We start from the raw sequence: 17,387 nt of genomic DNA, 5'->3' as shown, positions 1-17,387 counted from the left end.
GTTATTGGAGCACTTGATGCCATGGCTTGACTAATTTCTCTCTCTCGAATCTTGATAGCATAGATGCTAGATTTGTTGCAGCCATATTTACACGCCGCGTTGGAGACCGACATACCGTCTCTCAAAAAGTCCAACACAGCCAGTTTTTCCTCCAGCGTTGGAACAGATTGCTGTTTCTTTGGTTGAACACCAGATGAAGTAGTTGGCTTGCATTTAGGGGCCATGTTGTACAAAAAATACGTATCTTTAAACTCTAGAATCACACTCAGCGCAGCGAGATGCTCACACTATGAGAGGCACATGGGAACTGAGACCGACTGAGGGAACAGCAGATTCACGTCTCCCATCTCGCGCTCACTCCGGAGCATACGCTCATGGAGTGGAATGGTGGGCAGAATCACCCGCACTATTTACAAGTATCTTGTTGTTTTTCTTTTTTTGCGCCAAGCATGTATGGTTGAATTTGCGCAAGTTAAATGCGTGTATGATGTGTATCACCCTGTATAGTGGCAGTCACTTTGTCAGGCCAGCAAAGGAGGGAGTTGAGAAAGAAGGAAACCTTGTTTGCTGCTGTGGTAACTCTCTTCAGTAATGTACCTAATCCATTATTAATCATGTTGGTGCTTATTGTAAGGGGGCATATAAGTAATAGGAATTTTTTCTCTTTGATGTTGCTTTTGTTGAACTTCTGTTTTGCTTGTTCTGTACTGTTAGCTTCATTTAAAGGGATGTTACCAGGTAACTTTACATGCACGTTTGAGGTTTCTGAAATACAGTAATCAGTTTTAAAACTAAACAGTAAAAGGTGTTTTTTTTTGTTTGTTTGTTTGGTTTTTTTTGGGGTCAAAGGTGCCAGATTGACAGCCCTACAAAGTGAAGTTCTGTCTTCCCAGAACAGGTTCAATATTTGGCTCCATGGTCCTGTCAGTGTGCCTTCACTTAGCCTGAGGAAAGACACCCACTCAGTCCATGACCTCTCTGCTGCTACCCTCACTCCCAGCAAGAGTGCCAGTTCTTATGGTGTTTCCTGTGCTGTGTATATGTCGGTCTAATCGGAGGAGCATGGAGACCACCAACTTATTTCCCATAAAACACTGAATAGCTGTTATCACTGACCCGCTTTCAATCAAAATTAACCTGAGCAGTGTTTCCTAGAGGCTCCCTTGCTCAGTCCAAACAGGCATCCAGTCCAGCCCACAAGTTTACATATTTAAATTCTTGCAAAATGTCCTCTGAATGTACATACACCATTTATGTAAGCTGAGCTCCCCTAGTAATGGGTAACAAACAACCATTCTTACTATTTCTGTGCTTGCTCCATTGATTCTAATGCAGAAAGTTAGCAAAAAGACAGGTTTCAGAGTAGCAGCCATGTTAGTCTGTATCCGCAAAAAGAAAAGGAGTACTCGTGGCACCTTAGAGACTAACAAATTTATTTGAGCATAAGCTTTCGTGAGCTACAGCTCAAAAGTGAGCTGTAGCTCACGAAAGCTTATGCTCAAATTTGTTAGTCTCTAAAGTGCCATGAGTACTCCTTTTTTTTAAAGGTTAATTGTAGCTTGTTTAGCAACAGAGGAAGGAATAAACACCACTGTATCCCTACTGGCCGTGGGACCAAATCAGGAGAATAGTTTATTTCTATACATCTGAATGGGTGTTCTAAATAATTTAGAATTCTTATAAAAATGAATATATTAAATAGCGTACATAGTTGTTTTGTTTCTGGCTCCTGAATGCCATGTTTCTGATTAGGGACACGAGGTGGGTGAGGTAGTGGTCCAACTTGTGTTGGTGAGAGAGACAAGCTTTCAAGCTTACAAAGACCCTGAAAGCGGTGCTCTCACCAATAGAAGTTGGTCCAGTAAAAGATATTACCTCATTCAACTTGTCTTTTTAATATCCTGGGACAGATTTGGTTACACCACCACTGCATGTTTCTGATTGTAATTTTGAACTCTTCTAGTCTGGGTATGACTTTTAAATGAACATCAGGTGCTCACACTTATCCCTAATGGGTTTTCCACTTCTTTACTCTGTTCATTGCTTAGGACCCAGTTCTGCAGCAGGTCCTGAGCACCTCTCAGTATCAGGCTCTTGGGGTACATCTACACAGTAATTGAACACCCGTGGGTGGCCCAGGTCAGCTGACTCAGGCTTCTGGGGCTGTAAAATTGCTGTGTAGATGTTTGGCTCAAGCTAGAGCCTGAGCTCTGGGGTCCTGCAGTGTGGGAGGATCCTGAGCCAACATATCTACATAGGCATTTTTAGCTCCATGGTCAGAGCCCCCATGAGTCTAAGTTAGCTGACCTCTTATTTCAGTGTAGACGTACACGTTCCAGTGTAGACTCTCTCCCCCCCACTTGCAGTGAGTGGTATTCACCCCTGTTTATATTCCTGAGCTTGTTTAAATCCATTTATGATTAAACGCTGCTCAAACAGCCAGGTTAAGATTTATTGACACAGAGAAGGGTTGGGAGGGACTAGGAGGGTTACCTCTCTACTTCGTTTGTTTCCAGCTGACCAGAGACTTAATGTTTATTTAAATTGTGCTCATATCTACATGACAACTGTGGAGCCTCAAACAGAATTCTACTGGAAAAATATGGTGGGAAGGGGCTAATCACTGCTAACTTCCTGGAGCTACTTGGCTGAAAGACCTCCTCTCTCCCTTATCCCACAGCTGAGATCAGCAGGTGTGCTGAGCTGGGGCTGAATTCGTATAGAAGGACCAGTTGCTATAGCATTCTCAGCTTTGGAGCTCACACTAACTGGGTCTGAAATAGTCCTAGTTTATTGACCTTCAGAGCATGCTGCAAGGCCCACTTGCTTTTCTTAACTGTGAGGGATTGGGAGGACTCCAATAAGAGGCAAAGACCTGTTAGGTTTGTCTATCTAGGGCCTTATATTGTGTATGTAATTACATTAGATTTTCTAGTGTTTGACTCTGTACCCACACAATATTCTCCTCTTCATCCTGCTGGACCGCGGTGGCTGAATCCCTTTAAAGCAGGGATCTCAAACACCCAGCCCGTGGGGTTATTTTCTGTGGCCCGCCAGCTCCCCGCAGTCCCCCCAGCGTATACCTAGAGCGGCTTCAGCCCGGCCCGGCCTGGCGCACACCAGGGGCACACCTGCCCTGCCCCCATACTGCTCTGGGAAGTGGCTGGGAGCGGGGACACAGGGGTCTGTGTTGCACTGGCCGTGGCCTCCAGGTACCTCGCCCGAAGCTCTCATTGGCTGTGGTTCCCCGTTTCCAGCCAATGGGAGCCGAGGGGGGGCGGTGCCTGGAGGCGTGGCCAGGGCAAAACACAGACCCCTCTGCCGCTGCCCCCACCCCCCCAGGTTCCAGCTGTTTCCTGAAGCAGAGTGGCATGGGGGCAGGGCAGGCAGGTGGGGAGCCTGCCTTGCCCCTAGTGTGTGCTGGGCCAGAGCCCACCTCCTGCAACCGAACCCCTTGCCCTGAGCCCCCGGCCCCACCCCTCCTGCATCCTGACCCCCGGCCACACCCCTGCCGCACCCTGACCCCCTGCCCTGAGCCCCCTGCCGCACTCTGCACCCCTCCTACTCCCCCTGGGGGTAGGGAGGGGGCGGAGTTGGGGTGGAATTTCAGGGAAGAGATGGAATGGGGGCGGGGCAGCAGTCGGGGCCAATATACTAGTGATGTGGCGCTCGGGCCAATGTACTCGTCCTCATGTGGCCTTCGTGGTCATTTGAGTTTGAGACCCCTGCTTTAAAGGAATAGCAGCACTGAATATTCACCACAAGAAAAGAAGCCTATCCTCTGATAACAATGAGCCATGTGTTCAGCACTTCTGATTTGGAATGAATGGAATATTTTGAAACTGACTACAGTGTTTTGAAATGTAAGACTTAGTGAGGCACAATTACAGCACTCCCTTTTTGTTTCCTGCTGCTGATGAATTGGCACTGAGTAACTAGCAAGTTTTATTGGCATGCATGTTTTATAGGGTGGTATAATGGACTTTAATTGAGTCATTGGCCAAAGTACAAGGGCTGTGTCTCAGTGGTTTTAACCACTAGTCTTGTAATAGAGTTCTTTGAGAGCTGTGAATACACTGTGCATTGGTCTTGGGGATCATCTTCCATGGTTTCATTCCATCTGGAAACATCCGTCAGACCACATGGCTGTGTTATATTCAGCAAATGTTTTACAGTTTTCCTTACTTGTAGGATGCAGTTGTTTAATCTATAAGTAAGTTTGTCTTAATTGGGTCTAGAACAGGGATAGTCAATTATTTTTTGTCAAGGTCCAAATTTCTTGGTCAAGGTATATAGCCAAGTTCCAGACTTCAGAGAAAATAGTAAGAGTAACAATATGTAAATAAAAAGATTTTTGGGGTCCATTCAAAAGCATCTGGTGATCCAGATTAGACCTGTGGTCTGCCTGTTTACTACCTCAGTCTAGAATTTTAGGCGTTTATGAAAGCGCATAAATGATTGAGATTTTGATGTGTGGTATGCTCCCTTCAACTGCTTGTAGACAATGATGCAAATTAAGATAAAATACTGGCCAGCTGGCTCACAGGTGTCAAAATTAATATGGGTGGATTCCCAGAGCTGCAAACACTCTCTCATATTCTTGGATGTGGGAACACAGTTGGAAAACAGTGTTTCTCTAGGGGAGCTTTTTCAGTAGGTTTTCAACTATTGCGTTGAGCTGAGTTGCTTGTATCTCATTAATTTACAAAGTAAAACCTTGGTGCCTTGGAAACTGAGTTGAGTCATCTAAAAAGTTACACTGCGCACCTGAGTCTGGACCACAGGGGAATCTCCAGTCTGCCAGTTTCATTGTTGGTGCTAAACCATTTGCTAGGTTCAATCTGTGGAAGTTCTTTCTCTCCCTTCTATGAAATGCACTTGAGATACTTTGGAGAAATTAGATATTTTCATGAACTGTGGCTTTTATTTAGGAATGGATGGCTGCACTAGGTTTTTGCTCTTCTCAGTTTTGAGCAATATAGCATAGTAAATAAGACTGGTAAAGTGAAGATTCAAATGGCAGAATAAAAATGAATCTGACATCCCTAGGCATTTGGGAATGGCAAAACCAAAACAGCACTGAAGAAACCATCAAAAGGTATTAAAAGGCAGAATTAGTCACAACACTTGATTTCATCTAGGAGAATTTAGTAGCGAGAAACAAACAGTCTAGCATCCTCTTACTTGAGACGTTAACCAGTATTTTTTTTCTTGATAGGAGCAATGTCACTGTCATATATTTTATTTTTGTGTGGATTTATCAATTGATATGTGTGTGTTGTTGATTGTAATTAAAATTTGTCTTATAGGCAGCCAACAAGATAACCTAGTCAAGATATATGTATAGAGAATGGAATAGCTGATTAAAATTGCAACAGCATCATTTAAATATAAACTTTTCTTCGAAGCTATGATTTCTCCTTTTCAATGTTGAAGTGTTCAAAGAGCCCTCACCAGGCGCTCTCAAACTTTTAAAGAATATATATTGCCAAAGTAGCATTTTGCTGTTCTGTGATGTTAGGGTTTTTTTTTTTTTATTTTTTTGGGTTTTTTTTAAGTATTTCTTTTCTCAGACTTGCTGATTATACCAAGATAGTGTGTACCTAGACTGTTTGCTACGTTCTAATCTGTCTTGCTGACTCCTTTAGTGTTTGGGATATCACTCTTCACTAATTCAGTAAACTTCACAAATGTGTAATGTCAAACGTATTGGGACATCGCTGAGTAAATATGTCAGAAGAAGAAAGAGGCATTTGTGTGTATGTGTACACGTGGTGTCAGGATGGGCAACAGAACCCCGAAGTCTAGACCACCTGTCTCCTGCTCTAAACCCTAGACCAGGGGTTCTCAAACTTCATTGCACCATGACCCCCTTCTGACAACAAAAATTGCAATACGATTCCAGGAGCGGGGACTGAAGCCTGAGCCCACCCGATCCCTGCCACCCCTGGGGAATTGGGGGAGGGGTCACAGCCGAACCCCAAGGGCTTCAGCCCCAGGCAGGGGGCCTGTAATCTCAGCCCCACTGCCCCAGGCTTAAGCCCTCAGGCCTCGGCCCCAGACAGTGGGGCTATGGACCCAGGAAGTCTAAGCCAGCCCAGGCGACCCCATTAAAATGGGGGTTGCGACCCACTTTGGGGTCCCAGCCCACAGTTTGAGAACTACTGCCCTAGACCACATTTCCCACTAAATGGGAGTTTGATCAAAATACCCGTTTAAAAATGTGCCTGTGTGTAGAAAGGTGTTAGTTTATACATTTGTGAGCTTGGATGAAATGGCAAGTGTGCCAAAGGGCTGAATAGAAAAGGTTCATTAGAACTAACTTACTTATTGGTGCTTTTAAGAGACACTTTTTTGTGTATAATTAGTGTTTTGCCTGATAATGCAGGTAATGTTTGTTTTAAATAGACACGGTTGCACTAGCACACATTCTCCGCCTGTGTAAAATCCTGTCTTGCTGTGTTGCAAACACCACTAATACACAAAAAGAAAAGGAGTACTTGTGGCACCTTAGAGACTAACAAATTTATTAGAGCACAAGCTTTCGTGAGCTACAGCTCACTTCATCGGATGCATCCGATGAAGTGAGCTGTAGCTCACGAAAGCTTATGCTCTAATAAATTTGTTAGTCTCTAAGGTGCCACAAGTACTCCTTTTCTTTTTGCGAATACAGACTAACACGGCTACTACTCTGAAACCTGTCACTAATACACAGTAACATGCAGTGCTAGGCAGATCCCCAGGCAACCTGTGTGTGTTCTCTTTGAATTGTACATAGATAACTTTTAATCTATGTAACTGCAATGAGAAATGTTAGTAAAAAGTTGCATGTGAAAATGAGAAATGGCACTTGTTTTAATTTGCCTTTCTGAAACTGGAGAGGTCTTGTATCTATTGAGCCCACTTAATTTGCATCTTTTCCTCGTGGACTATCACTGAATAAACGTTGGGAACTTGAAGCACATTAAAAAACTTGTGTTGCAGCATATAGGGGTTGACCATCCCCGTTGAGACTATAGAAAACCTACTTATGCTCCTTGTAAACACAAACTGCTGGTTGCTATGGCAGGATTAGCATAGGTACAGGACAATTGGGGAAACACTTGTTGGAATGAAGAAAACATTTTCATTCTTCTCCTTTGTTCCTTTTTTGTGTGTAAATTCAGGTTTGGCATAATTGGCGTTAATTAAAAAAATTTAGTGATCTTACATTTTCTCTGTATTTCTAGAGGCTTTGATATTTCATGCCCTTGGATGTCTATGTCGGTGAAATGATAACCAGGTTAGAAAAGGCCCTTTTTCCACAATGAATGGCTTGCATTTCATGTTACACATATGCAGAAAGGGGAGCGGATGTTTGGATGACGGGACAGAGTTTTAGTTTGGATCTGAAATGGAGTAGTGCTGTTTGGAAAATAATTAGTAGGTTTTAAGGCCAGAAGGGACCATTAGATCTAGTCTGACCTCCTGTATAACAAAGGCCATAAAGTTTTACCCAGTTACCCCTCCAGGATGAGGATGGGTGGAAATTCTTAAGCTAATTGTGAAATTGCAGCTTGTTCAATCAATAGTATGGAACGCTGGCTGTGAAAGAAGTGCTTGGCTTTTCTAACCTGGCAATTTCCAGGAGCGTTCAGCTAGTCCAGACCTAGCTGCTCAATTGGAGTTATTGTAGACAATAGTGCAAGGGCACTGGTTATGGGGTAGATTTATGCAGCTAATGTAGTCACGGCACATTTTAGTATTACGAAGCTTAGTTACTTGAGTTCCTGGCTTGGGAAGGCAAGAGAAATAACATCTATCAGAGCCATTTCTAGTAAGCATGGTTTTAAAAAAAAAAAACAAAACAAAAAAAAAAACCAAAACCAAACTTGTATAGTTGTAATTTTAAGTCCGCTCTAGAGGAGGTAAATGTCTCTTGGAAACTGAAATGTTAAGTGTGACAGCTCACTTCATGTAAACTGGTCTTCATGGGAAGCACACAAGGCAAGTGATTGATAAAATCCTCTTCATTGTAATGCTAGTTGGCAGGACTTGTGTTCCATAGAAGTTCAGTCATAATTTCTGTAGCAAAAATCTCTCAATTAAGTTTTTATTAGCATAGCGATGGTTATATTTAATATAGTCTATCTTTTTTATTTTTATTCATTGGTAGTCTCTGCAGGTTCTGATACTAAATCTTCATTGGTTATATTGGCTAATGGTTCCAAGTGGCACATTCTCTAATTCTTCTGAATGACAAAAATGGTTGCTGGTTTCATCAAGCTTTTTGCAGGCAGCTGGAGTTTGTCCCTATATAGCAGGGGTGACCTTCACATAGCAAGCCTCTGAGTGCGACCCCCCCACCCTACCCCCATAAATTAAAAACACTTTTTTATATATTTAACACCATTATAAATGCTGGAGGCTGACAGCTCGCAATCCCCCATGTAATAACCTTGCCCCTCAGAAATCCTGGCCCCGAGTTTGAGAACCCCTGGTATGTAGTCTGACATTAAGACTGTGGACACACCAGTGCCTGCTGGCACCAGCAGGGTGGGATAGTACAGTTTTCAGATATGTTCCTTTGTCTTGCATGTTTTCTGAGGTGCAGGCTCTCTAGTTCTCCAGTAGCATGGGCTGATGTATCACACTGATGGCCATTTGGTGATGGGAAATCTGTTTGCTTTCAGTGGGTGGGAAAACTGCCCATGTTGTTAGATTTCCCTGCCTTTACCTCCTGGAGTCAACTGTCTTAGTCCATGCTTTAGCTGAGAGCAGTGAAGATTTTCCAGAAAGGACAGTACTCTGCAGTGCTGACTTCCTCTATTATCGTGACTCTCTAATATGGAGATACTCCACTCCTCCATACTCAGCACCAGAGAAACAGCCACAAGATTCTGGTCAAAAATAAATTTTGTTTTTAAGATCAAAATCTTTTTATCAAACAAGTGTATGACATGGGGGGCAATATATTTCTGCGGTTCTGCATTTGTTTGATAAAAATATTTTGGTCTGCAAAACAAATTTATTTTCTGATCAGCATCTTGTGGCTGTTTCTCTGGTGCTGAGTATGGAGGACTGGTAGTAACTCCTTAGACTGGGAGCATTTGTAATTCCCAGGGTAAGTTAATGATAGAAAGGTAAGGGAGATGTCATTAGATTTCCTAAAAATCTATAGGATCATAATTTCAATGTTTTTACCCTCTGTGGCATGGCAGGAGTCACTTGCTGCCACACCACCATCCTCCTGACCTCCTTACCCCCAATCTCCAGGTCCCCCGGTTGGTGGAATTGTTGATAATACAGTTTTGTTAGAAGTTGGTTGAGTTGGGTATCATTCAAAAGCCCTTTCTCCCATGAATGGTACCAACCATGACAACCTAGAACAATTACGTAGATATATATTTGAGAAAATGTTTAAAAATCAACTTTTTATAATTCTTCTTAAAACAGGCATGTCAAACATGCAGTTGTCTCAAAAATTAAATTGTGGTTCTAGACTGACAGTACTGTTTATCAGTTAATGCTCAGAACATGATACCTGATTATCTTTTTTAATATTACAGATTAATATAAATGGAAGGGGTGCTTCAAATTGATTTGTCATCATTGGCAAAAGAGTGGTTCACTGGTATTGATTATTAGCTTAGTTTATTATGCCAAAAAAGATGTAATGAGGCACTGGTTAAGATGTCAGCATCCAGCCAGGAATTGCTGGAATCCCTTTGCAAACAGTATGCACATAATTGCATAACATAATTAATTACATTCTCAAAATAATTTATTTTGAAATTCTTGTTTTTACTTTGGTCTTGATGATTTTTAGGTATCAGAAGGGAGATGAAGTACTGACCAGTAGCTGAATTTTTGGCGAATACCATGGCAGAGGACCTGGTTAAATGCAATGCTTGATGGCACCTTACATGCTATCAGAAGTGCACCCATAAACTGAATTTGGCAAGGTTGAAGAAGTGCGTCGGGCATCAGGAAAAAGGTGAAGATGCCGGGACACGTGCCAGCTGTAGGCAAGACGTGCCTTACATTAGGTCCCATGGCATGCATTTTGAGACCATCTTTTACTGTGGTAATCCAGAAGCCCCAAAGTGTCCATTAAGCACAGTTTTAACATGAGACACATGAGAAACTGTTTGAAGCAGTCACTGTTAGTGAGAACTGTTGCATGGAAGTAAAGTACGTGCATTGATCCAAAAGATGCCCACGCAAATGACATTGCGTATCACATCACATTGAGTGCTATACCAAGAACGTATACAAGTGTTGTGTCAAAAGGAAAAGGCAACAGAAACAAATACTAATTTTACTACTGCAAACTGAGTGACTTGGCAGAAATTCATAAATGGTCTTGCATAAGATCTAATGGATGGGAAAGTGTGGCTGATTCAGAGTCTAAGTACAGAGAAATATGTGGTTTGAATGGGATTGAAGAGGAACAAATGCTTAGCAGGCTCTTAAAGCACTTATTGAAGATGAACTGTTGGATATGGATGTGTAGTTTTTAGCAATCCTATCCGCAGAAATTAATCACAGTGCCTATCCCTAAAAGCTGCAAAAGACATGGCAATGTTAAAAGTGGAAGAAAGCACTAATGTCAACAGTAATATGAAGACTGTTTGCAGCTGCTACATTTTTACAGGAAGCATTTTTTTTTTTCTGGGAGTTTCAGGGATCCAAAGCTGATGCCAAACCTGAAAAAATAATACTGTGTGACCTGTTCTACTGCTTAAAGTAGTGCATCTGGTGCTCACAGTGACTTCAGCACCAGCAAGTCTGACACAGCTGCCATTTCATTGCAAAGCCTCATGTATGAGTGCTTGAGTGAAAGAAAGGTTGCCAACACACATGCTGCACAGTTGTGGTGTATGAGTAATCTACTGCTACAAGTGGCTGTTGCTTTAATGGTTCATTATAAACCCTGTAACAAATTTCTTGTGCATCTTCTGCACAGCATTGGGTTCTCCATTGACTACAACAGAGTACTCTGTCTGAAGACTTCCATGCAGTGAAGAACTTTGTTTGCAGCTGAACTGAATGAAGGGATGTACCTTTCCCTAGACCTAGTCACAGAAGGATTTCTTTTTTGTGCTGCCAGTAACTTAGACTTCCTTGAAAATACAGCAGATGCTAGCAAGTACCCTTCATGCTACTGTTACGGTCTGCTATCAAAAGCATATTAATGGGGACTAATTCCAGCCTCAAGTGCTGTCTGGACCAGCAAAGAGCCATTCTTTGAAGAAGCTTCTTGACTTCATGACTAACTTGCATTCCTATCAAGGTACAAAAATTTGTGAATCCAAGAAGTCTAGTTTTCACAGGTGCCGCAGTTAAATCAACAATTGTAGAGCTTTCTACATTGACTAACCTTGACCTCACTTGTTTACTGTGCAAAAGTGGGATGCACTCCAGAGGCAAAAAATCAAGTACAGCTTTAGCAGAAGGGGGAGGAGATATAGCCTCAAATAATCCGGCCATCCAGGATATACCATACCACACCATTTCAGGAGAAAGATACAACTTAACATGGCACTACATGAGATGCCAGACTGAATGACATGTGTATGTATCCTGCCAATCATGCCTGTTGGCCCCACTGTTCGCTCAGTTCCGTTAACATTTCTTATGTAACTGGAACGCATGAACAAATACACCTGTGGAACTGATTCAAAATATATCCTGACACTAGACATGGGCTTTATAGGCCTCTTCGGCAGCTGCTAATGTCCATTGATGATATTTGTGGATCATGGAATCTACATCCTGGTGAACTGCACACATTTTTCACATCAATACATGCAATTGACTCCTTTGTTGATGGTACTGATATTTCTGAGATCTGGGGGATTTTGTAGAGCAACAATACTGTGAACCAGATTCTTTCATGGAAAAAATTGCAATGCACTAGAGACGCACACATCTGAACTCTCATTGCTCTTCAAAAATGTTACTTGGGTGTCTCCTTTGAAAAACATATGGATGTGTTTTGAAGCCATTTCCCAAAGGGTACAGGACTTAAGAGACTAATTCCATACATCCAATCCGCATTCTGCTCTCAGTGACTTATGCATGATGGAGAGCTGCAATATCTCGGAACGGATCAAGCAGTTCAATGAAGTTAAATGATTGATAAAACCCAACTTTCAGGGTGATGTGGTGATACGTGAAGATGATTGAGTCTTTGCTGCTCTTTATTCGATCTGTCAGGACTGCTAATTGGAATTTGCATCTCACAGCCCTGGAAGACAGGTCATAAATGCCCTGGAGTGGTTCATATGCTGAGTTTACCATTTGAAGATCAACATTACAACACTTGGAGGGCTACACTGGTGGAAGTAGACAACAGGAATTGCAGACAAAGAGTGCATTTATGCCTGTTATCAAGAGGACAAATGATCAAGTGCTTCCAGAACTACCCTCCCCTGTTTGGACATGGATAGGTTTTGGAGGATGGACTGATCACACCAGTTATGTGAAATACCATACACTCCCAGATCAATTCTTCAGCTGATCAAATGCTCATGTGCAAAGACCAGATGCTTGCCACCTTGCAAATGTTTGGTCAGTAGCCTGCCTTGTACAGAGAAATGGTAGTGTGATGCAGACAAGGATCAATGTTTCTAGCAGTGGTGTCCTAGACCGAGACGATGACTTTGATGAATATAATGTTTTCAGTCGTACATGTCAAAGCTAACTTCCCTGGGATTACCAAAGATCAATGTCTTTTTATTTTTATTTTTTTAATCTAAGCAATGCATTCCTGTGTTAAAGTATAATTAAAAAGGTTGATTTTTAAACAGTCTTAGAAATATATCTACATAATTGTTCTAGGTTTGTCATGTTTGATAGCATTGTGTCCACGGGAGAAAGGGCTTTCAAATTATACCAATCTCAACCCATTTACAACAACATTGTATTATCCAAATTTCCAGTAACTGGGGGGCCTGGAGTTGGGAGCCAGAGGATGGTGGAGAAGCAATTTATTTTGCCCCCCCTTCCGCATCACAGAGGGTGACACCACTGAAGTTATGATTCCATTTCCTATCTGTCACTGACTTACCCATGGAATGAGTGTTTACTTCATTATGCTTTCAGACGAATAGTTAGGGTTTCTGTTTAAATATGGACATGAGTTAGGGAAGGTGAGTGAGAGTGGAAGTAGTGGTAAAAGTCTTGGACCTTTGCCTCTGGGTGTTAATGCATTTTGGCTGCTTCCACAATTTTGTTAAGTACTTTCCAAATCCAGAGGATGACACTGTCCCTGCCCTGAAGAAACATCCAATATAAAAAAAACACATGGGAAATAGATACAGCATACAGGTAAACTGATCATGATAGGCACACGCCTTATTTATTACCTTGGGTTTATCTGTAGTTAAATACACACAATGGTCCCTTGTCGTTATGCTTCTCCTTCCCAACATTTGACCCCGTCTGTATACAAATGAGCTTTTCACTCAAGATAAATAAATTGAGTTAAGTAGATGACTTAGTTTCTCATGGGTATTGTAGATGAAATAAGTCTTGAACAAAATGGGTTTTAATAAAAATTTCTGTTTTGGAGGAAAAAACCCAAAGGACTGGGCAAGTATCTATGTAAAATCAAAGTATAAAACCAGGTGTTTGAACACTACTCCCATATATTACATACAGCAAGCCTCTGAAGAGCTATCCTGCTATGTGTTTGCACTATAGTTACCTACTAACATTCATTATCGTGTCCAGCTAAAGAAGCTTTATTTAAAGTTGAAGAAGGGGCTTCGCTGTACCCCTCCTGGTTTAAGACCGTTATAACTTTGGCAGAAATAATCCTTTCTGGGAAAATGCTATCCATTCTTCGACTCAGGCTGAGAGCAAGTTTATTTTTGCCAAGTTAGACAAAATTTGGTTTGGCTGTGAGAATTACTGGAATGCAAAAAGTTTGACCCTTTTTGGATTCAAATAGCACAAACTACATTGGGTTTTAAAAGCTGAAGCTTGGATGTACTCTAGTCATAAAAAAGACATTATTTTACATATACAGAATAAAATAATTGTAAATTAACAGATGTCAGTTATCAAATGACGTACTGAGCATGCACGGTTTACCTCTTTTCTAATGATGAGAAGCATTGTTACAATCTAGTTTCAGCAAATAATGTTAATCTGAAATATTAGTTCTCTTGTCAAAAATGGTTCCCCCATCAATTTGGAGGCAGCACTTCAAGGGATAGCTTCGGAATTGGGCCAAAGTGAGGCAGATCATTGAAGTTTCTAGATAGTCTTAGGTTGGCACTGGGCATGCTGATGCCTAAATTTTACCAGTAGTTCTTCCTTTGCATTGATTGAGGCATCTCCTTTTAGACTGTTCCTTTACACTGTGGGAACAGGAAATGGATTGCGATCTCCTAATTTGTGGGAAAATTAATTTTCATAGATAGGCCTGACTAAATTTTCCTGCTATTCACTAGATTATTATCTCAAATTAATAGATTACCAGTTACCTTGTAGTGTTTAACACCTTTGTAAAAGGCTGCTGGGGACACTCCACACATGGTTGTTCCAGGCTACAAATGTTGGTTTTTATTCTAGGGATGAATAAAGGAAAATCATTGGTAGCTTGGAATAAATGTGCAGGGACTGTCCATACCAGCCTGTAAAAGTGTCAGGTATCTCAAGGTAACGTGGAATAATTAATTTGACAAATAAAAAGTCTAGTGAAGACGAGATCTTTATTTTTGTTTATAGTGCTATAAAAGTACTTGGTACCTTAGGGGCTTGTCTTCACTACCGGGGTAAGTTGACCTAAGTTACGCTACTCCAGCTACATGAGTAACATAGCTGGAGTCAATGCGTCTAAGGTTGACTTACCCTGGTGTCTTCACTGCGCTGCGTCGATGGAAGACGCTCTCTTACTCTTCTTGGGGAGGTGGAGTACTGGGGTCAACTGGAGAGCGCCCTGCTGTCGATTTAGCGGGTCTTCACTAGACCTGCTAAATCGACCCCTGCTGCATCGATTGCAGCAGTGTTGATTTCCCAGGAGTAAAGACAAGCCCTTAGATATAGAAATAAAGCAACATCCCTATGCCCGGAGTTTACGTTCTAACTATAGCTGAAAGCATGTGTTGTTCTATGGGTGCAACTTGTAAAGTCGAAGTCCCAGAATTTAAAAACTGGATGGTAAGAGACTGCAAAACCCAGTGATGATTCAACCTGGTGATATTCTGAACAAAGAGCTCTTCAACAAAGAGTTGCTTCCATCACTTCACAATGACTCAACAGATATTTTAGGCTATAGATTAACATACAGACACATTCTTGGAATCTGATTATATAGATTGATAGGGGTAAAAATATTGTAGTCCTTGGACTCAGGTGAGGCAGAGTTAAGGTGTGGGGTTTTTTTTGGTTTTTTTTTTTTTTTTTGGAATAACTTCTAAGAAGGCTTGTAATGAAACCCTTGCAACTAGTTATGACAGTGGCTCTGTTATCACAGTTGTTGTGATTGGCACTCTGGCCATGCTAATATAAACTGAGGAATTGATCAGTTCTAGAGACTGTTCACCCCTTCATCCTAAGAGGTTGTCCTTCAACTCAGAGCTAAATCTCATTGGTGGGGTGGTTAGAGGAAGACTGAATGGTTGCTGCCTGAATTGGTCATTTTCCTTGAATAAAGGGAAGATTTCAGTCTTCAGGGCTATCAGCACAGCACTATTTGCAAGCACTAAAATTCTCACTATTTAAAAAGGCAGGCATGATCTTCATTCCCTTACCTGCTATTCTAAGTGAGCCCTAGAAATGTCATTATTACTATTTTTTTTGAGATCCCATTCTCCAAAGTATATTTATAATGAAGCATTGCATAAAATACAGTTTTTCCCCAACCCCATTATAGTGCCACTCTGAAATGCAGATGCTGTTACTGTGTAAACTAACAGGTGGATGTAGACAATAGCAGTGGAGCTCCTGCAGAAGCCATGCTGCTGGAGAGAGGGACACCAGAGAAGGCAGGAGCCATCCCTGCAGTTTCTGAACCTTCTGAGTACAATGGGATCACATGCTATGACAAAATAAGGAGGATAAGCGCAGGTGGTCCTGACTTGCTGGTGACGAGTAATGTATACTAGACCTACCTACGGTTTACCTTAAATTTTTGTTCCTGTTTTGAATTTTTCCTTCAGTGCCTACTATCTGACAAACCGTAATGCTTTTTTTTAAATCTAGAGTCCTTCACAGTCAGTGTCTTCTTCATTTTGTCATCTTGCTTTTTGTGGTGGTTAACTTGAATTATTAATAGTTCTATTAATCTTTACTTTCAAATGTTATTTCCTGGCCATTTTAATCTCTAATGTATCTTCCCTTTTCTATTACGCATCAGAGCTTAACAGGAGCTGTTGGGTCTTGAATGCCACACAATGTGCTTTAAGAAAGAAACCAAGGCTGTAATATCCTTTCTAGCCTATGTAAGTGTTTTGTCTAATGTGTATCAGTTCTATATAGAATCATGTAGTGGTAAAGACCTTTCATTGTGGTTTCTTTACTTTCAAACAATTTCCCCTACAGTCTGCTTTGGGGGGCGGGAGGGGCCCTCAGTTTGGCCACTTTTGCTAGTGGTCAAACCTGCCGTTCACTCAGCTAACGTCATCACTGCCCGGCATGGGAAAAGGGAGGAGAACAATCCCCGCAGTCTCTGCTGACCCACCTAGTGGGTCGGGGGATAGGCCAGGGACCTTCCCCTCTGGTGGGACCCACAGTCCAGGTCACCGCCTCTTGTCTCAAATAGGGAGTTGAGGGGGATGCGGGGAACCTGGGCCCACCCTCTACTCTGGGTTCCAGCCCAGGGCCCTGTGGATTGCAGCTGTATACAGTGTCTCTTGTAACAGCTGCGTGACAGCTACAGCTCCCTGGGCTACTTCCCCATGGCCTCCTCCCAACTCCTTCTTCTTTATCCTCACCCCAGGATCTTCCTCCTGAAGCCTGATCATGCTTGTACTCCTCCAGCAGCACGCCTTCTCACTTGCTGCTCCTTGCACACCCTCCCCTGACTGATGGGAGGTCCTTTTTAAACCAGGTGTCCTGATTAGTCTGCCTGCCATAATTGATTCTAGTATGTTCTTAAATGGCTCCAGGTGTCTTAATTAGCTTGCCTGTCTTAATTGGTTCTAGCAGGTTCTTGATGGTTCTACTGCAGCCCCTGCTCTGGTCACTCAGGGAACAGAAAACTGTTCATCCACTGGCCAGTGTATTTGCGTTCTACCAGACTCCTGTACCCCACTGGTCTGGGTCTGTCACAGTGGTGATACCAGCAGCACCCACACCTCTGCAATCAGGGGCAGCAGCCATCTCCAGGATGCAACCATTGTAGCCTATCTGTTGCTTTGTGCAGCAGGGGCATAGCAACCACTCTGAAATTT

General features: G+C 42.2%; 1 protein-coding gene across 4 annotated transcripts in view; it reads left to right on the top strand.

Annotated features, from left to right (window-relative positions):
* FOXK1 (forkhead box K1) overlaps positions 1-17,387 on the top strand; it is a 72,591-nt gene that overhangs the window by 17,388 nt on the left and 37,816 nt on the right. Inside the window, exon 1 of one of the 4 annotated variants that reach the window (XM_043494227.1) lies at positions 16,352-16,436. The exons of the other annotated variants lie outside the window; for them this stretch is intronic. Within the exon in view, the coding sequence (XP_043350162.1) occupies positions 16,435-16,436 (2 nt within the window). The 5' untranslated portion in view covers positions 16,352-16,434. Of the gene's footprint in view, positions 1-16,351; positions 16,437-17,387 lie in introns of those variants that run through there. 4 annotated transcript variants of the gene reach the window in all.

The sequence above is a fragment of the Dermochelys coriacea genome, chromosome 10 (genome assembly GCF_009764565.3).
Source record: "Dermochelys coriacea isolate rDerCor1 chromosome 10, rDerCor1.pri.v4, whole genome shotgun sequence".
Taxonomy (NCBI): Eukaryota; Metazoa; Chordata; order Testudines; family Dermochelyidae; genus Dermochelys; species Dermochelys coriacea.
The sequence above is the reverse complement of the archived record's forward strand: the minus strand, read 5'-3'. Positions and strand labels throughout refer to the sequence as shown.